This window comes from Monopterus albus, unplaced genomic scaffold, assembly GCF_001952655.1.
Source record: "Monopterus albus unplaced genomic scaffold, M_albus_1.0 scaffold196.1, whole genome shotgun sequence".
In the NCBI taxonomy this organism is placed as follows: Eukaryota; Metazoa; Chordata; class Actinopteri; order Synbranchiformes; family Synbranchidae; genus Monopterus; species Monopterus albus.
In genome coordinates, this window is record NW_018128076.1 from 573,209 (window position 1) to 578,063 (window position 4,855).

At 37.0% G+C, this 4,855-nt stretch overlaps 1 protein-coding gene across 1 annotated transcript in view; it reads right to left on the reverse strand.

The window, feature by feature from the left end:
• nfasca (neurofascin homolog (chicken) a) overlaps nucleotides 1–4,855 on the reverse strand; it is a 152,688-nt gene that overhangs the window by 79,129 nt on the left and 68,704 nt on the right. The window contains exons 10-11 of the mRNA XM_020617875.1: nucleotides 1,124–1,248; nucleotides 42–86 (exon numbers count right to left, since the gene is read on the reverse strand). Of these exons, the coding sequence (XP_020473531.1) occupies nucleotides 42–86; nucleotides 1,124–1,248 (170 nt within the window). The remainder of the gene's footprint in view (nucleotides 1–41; nucleotides 87–1,123; nucleotides 1,249–4,855) is intronic.

A 4,855-nucleotide genomic window follows, 5' to 3' on the forward strand; every position in this document is an offset into this window, starting at 1 on the left:
GAAGAAAGAAAAGAGTGACTTGCACTGGAGCCATGTGTTACCTGAAGGCAAGGCACTAGAGAGTGAAGGGTGGAGGGATGCTTCCTCTGTGAGCAGGGGACAAGGACAAGGAAGTGGTTATAAAGGTTACAGTTTGCATGTTAGTCTACCAGAAAATCAACAGCAAGGAAGCACACTTGTTAAAAATGTTAAAGTCAGCTTCACTTACTGTAGCTCCAGTTTAAAACAATCATGTGAACACTGTTTTTGTAAGATGATACTTTGGCACTGAGTCACAGATGTCTGCCAGTTTTCTGTTAAATTTGAGAAGCCAGTATTAAAGTAATGTTTTCTCAAGACATGTCTACTGTCATTCTGTAGACATTTGAGTCATTTATGAAAGTGTGCCCTTGTCTCTTGGCACAGCAGAATAAATACTACTTCCTCAGAGACACAGACAGATGAGTTTGAGGATCATAGACATGTCTTCAAAATGTGGTAAGATCTGTTGAATTAACTTTTTATTTGTTATCAATTTCTGTGGCTCATTTCTGTGACTCCTTGTCATTATGCCAAAAATATCACATCAAAGCAACGGTCCAAACAGAATGCTCAAACTGCATTTACAGTACAGCTTCACCACAACATTTCCTACGCAGCACTACAGTATCTCAGTATGCTGCATGCAAACTGTTCATCAGTGAGAGAAAGTAATGCTAAAATACTTAAGTATTTAGTAAACAGCATCAACACTAAAATATGCACGATTTCCATTTGAAGACCAAGTAGAAATATAGTACCGTCTGAAGAAAAACAGTTATAGAAAATATGAAATCGAGTTAATATGAACCATTCTTGGAATTTAAGGCAAGTACTGTGTCCACTGACCTAGTGTGCAGCACATTTGAATACAGCATGTAGGTTATGTGGTGACAAAGCTAATCCAACATTATCATAAGAAAATGAAACAACACACAAATATTTTAAAACTGATTATTTAGCACATTTTAATCCATCTACTTCAACAGTTTTTCTCAAGTAATATTTACTTTAAAGGTTTTTAATGGGTAATATTCCAGTATAGGGCTGATTCTTTAATTGAAGTAAATGGTTTGTACCAGCACTGCTCAGTATCTGAGTGTACCTAAAACAGTGAGACGTGCTGAGGCTGAGTCCTGGTCGATCTCAGATTTAGCAGTGCAGGTGTATGTTCCGTCATCTCCTTCATTCACGCTGGGGATGGTCAGTGACTCATCGTCCTTCTTCAGCCTGGGAGACACAGACAAATGAGTGGATGTTATTGTCTGTAGTATACATCATTATAGCCTTCCTGACTTTACCTATTCCAGTTATGACATCAACTGAGTCCATTAAAATTGAAAAATGTACAGAGTGTATAGAGGACTTTAATCCATACTGTACCATAGTCTGATAACAACAAAGACTCTCAAAGATTTAAAATACTAATAGGTACAAGTTTATTAAAAGGACCATGGCATGCTTTTCCTTGTTTTCTGACTTATCTACAATGTTACAATGGTGAATTATCATCTTAGACGTGACCTAAAACTCAGAAAATGAGGTGTGCCTATGTTGTAGTATTTTTATGCAGAAGCAATTTGGTTTATACACGTCTTGCAAACTCTCACTCGTGAGACTTTTTTTCTAACAAAATAAAATATTACGTGATAGTTTAAGGATTTCCTTAAGTGGGCATAATCTCCAGGCAGTTGCACGTTCATGTGAGCTTGCCTGACATCCACCACCAGTGCCCCAACCATATTGGCAAAATGTTATACTGCCTCTTTTGTTATGTATATTTTCAATAAAAAAAAAAAACGTTTTTTTTTTTTTTTTAAAGGCATCCCCTGGTGCCATTGTAAAAGCTGAATTTTTTGACTGCACCTAGTTTTGTGAATATATTTCACTTCCTGCTGCTGTAGTGTGACCAGAGGATGTGGAGAAAATTACAGGGCCTGAGGTTACTGAATGTCCAGGGACTTGCTGTTTTACCTGACTGGGCCTAAACTACAACAGCTGGCATGTGAAGTGTTCCCGCGGTGGTGAATGATCAGTTCATCAACTCTGGATTCTTCCGGAGCACAGTGCCTTTTAGTTTTGACTGCTTGAGGCCAGTGTGTTTGCTGCATGTGATGTGTTGCGAGTTAACAAGCAGATTAATGACCCATAATGTTATTTTCAGCACTACGCTACTTGTTGTAATTAATTTCACTACTTTAGGACTGTATGTGGTCATGTGGGGGAAGATGTAGCGACCACCAGTGGATTTACCGACCTTGGAGCTACTTGAAAGGGAGTGATGCTTCCACTACTCGGTGGGACTTAATGGTAAATTAAAAAAAAAAACACACGTTGCATGTCATTTACTGTATTGCTTCTATAGAGAATTGTGGTAAGGCTGGAGAAGTTACTATGTCTGCATTATGCCAGGTAAAATGATGTTTCTCAATTACCCACTTTGTTTAGAGTGTTACACATGTCTTTTCATTGGTATATATACCATTCTTTACCCCTCTATGGAGGAGAAATTCAATTGAGGGGAAACACATCTCAATGGGGAAACAAATTTCGACAACACCAGAAGCAAGAGGTGTGCCTGTTCATGAACTATCTTGTTTATAGGAAGAAGTTCTCTGGTTTTATCATTCTGAAATAATTACAAACAATTTGGAGTTATGAGGGGTGCCAAGCTAATCTAGAGGTACCTGTTAGGTATTTTTAGTCAGATAGATATTGGATAGATACTTTATGTATTAGAAATGTTTAGTGGAGATAGGATGTCTAGTTAGACTGTTAAATGCTTAGGCATGATTATGAGTTTCTACAGGGTACTTCTGGTCAAGGATACCAGAGAGAAGAGTTGATGACTGTCAGCAGACAGGGTGTTTAATATTATTATTACGACATGTATAACTGTAGCCTTAGCCATAATATGTTCTTATGTTTAAGCCACGACATGTACTAGAGGTAAGATACCTGAGCGTGTAATGTTAATTTTACCCGTGATCCTTTGAATAAATCAGCACTGTTTTGAAGTTACTTGGACTGCCTCGTCTCTCAGAGTTAGCAATGGTAAGACGAACCATATCCTACATACCCAAGATTAAATAATAATAATAATCACTTTTATTTGGCCAAGTATGCTACACACAAGGAATTCTGGTACAGAACTGAGGCAGCCATCTGCGGCGTCAACTTACACCGATGGCTCTAACCATCGGGGGCAACTTGGGGGGTCAGTGTCTTGCGCAAGGACATTTCGATATGTGGACTGCAGGCACCGAGATTCGAACCTCCAACCCTCTAGTTTAAACGTTAAATGACTGGAACAAAATGAGCAGGCTACGGGGACTTTAATATTAACAAAATTTTATAAGTGTAACTAGAGAAATGCGTGTGGATGCTGATAAGCTGAAAGATCATCCTGAAAATGCCTGAAATCAATTGCTGAAACAGCTCAAAGATGAGAAGAAATGGCCAAAGTATTTTGTTGAAATAGTTGAGAAGAAATGGCTGAAGTTCTTTGTTGAATAATCTGAAAGATGAGATGCAATAAAGTAGGACTGGTCTTGAAGAGCTGAACATTTTCATACCTGAATGGCTTTTCTAGCTGAAGGTATGCTGAACTTATTAATAAAATGCTGAACATTTCAATGGTCCAAAAGTTTCAAAATAAAGCAACATATTTCAAAGGTATGAAGTATAAAAAAATTCTCAATAGAAGCATGAATGTCCTTGAAGAGCTTAACATTTTGATAGCTGAAGGTATGCTGAAGTAGAATTTCTCCATTGATTTGAATGGGGCAAGATTTGTTGAAAAATGCTAAATATATCAAAAAGTATAAATGTTACAAACAAGAAAAATATAACCACACGTCCTTAAAAAGCTGAAGATTTTGATACCTCAGTGGCTTTTGTAGCTGAACGTATGCTTAACTTATTAAGAAGTGAAATTATTCCCAAAAGGTAGGTAATACAAGTAGGGTTGTGTGTTTGTGTGTGTGTGTGTGTGTGTGTGTGTGTGTGTGTGTGTGTGTGTGTATGAGAATGAAAGCATAGTCCTACACCCTGAGGATTACTAGGGCATCGCTATTGAAATGAGGCATAAAATATAAACAATAATTATACAAAAACTGTAAAAGATATCAAAAAGCTGTGTACATTATGAATAGCTGAAGAGTTGCTGAATAGATAACAGTTGAAATGGTGTTTTTAGCTAAAGGTATGCTGAAGTGATTAAGATGTGAACATTTTTCCCATTCATTTGAATGGGGCAAAACTTGTTGAAGAATGCTAAATAGTTGAAAAAGTATAAATGTTACAAACAACAAAAATACAAGCACATGTCTCCTTAAAAAGCTGAACATTTTGATACATCAATGGCTAAAAGTATGCTGAAAGAATTAAGCACCAAAAAACATACAGATGAAATGAGAATAATAACTAGAGAAATGCATTTACTGCCGAAAATGCGTGTGGATGCGAATTGCTGAAAGATTGCCCTGAATATGCTGAAGACTTTGACACTTGAATGGTTTTGCTAGGTGAAAGTATGCTGAAGTAGAATTTCCTCATTCTTTTGAATGGTGCAAAACTTTCACAATAAAGCTACATATTGAAGAAGTATGGAGTTTAGAAAGGTTCTGAATAGAAGCATGAATGTCCTCGAAGAGCTGAACATTTTAAAAGCTGAAAGTATTCTGAGCTAGAATTTCCCCATTCATTTGAATGGTGCAAAACTTTCAAAATAAAGCTACATATTTCAAAAGTATGAAGTTTAGAAACATTCTGAATAGAAGCATGAATGTCCTTGAAGAGCTGAACATGTTGATACCTGAAATAGTCCAACGTATGC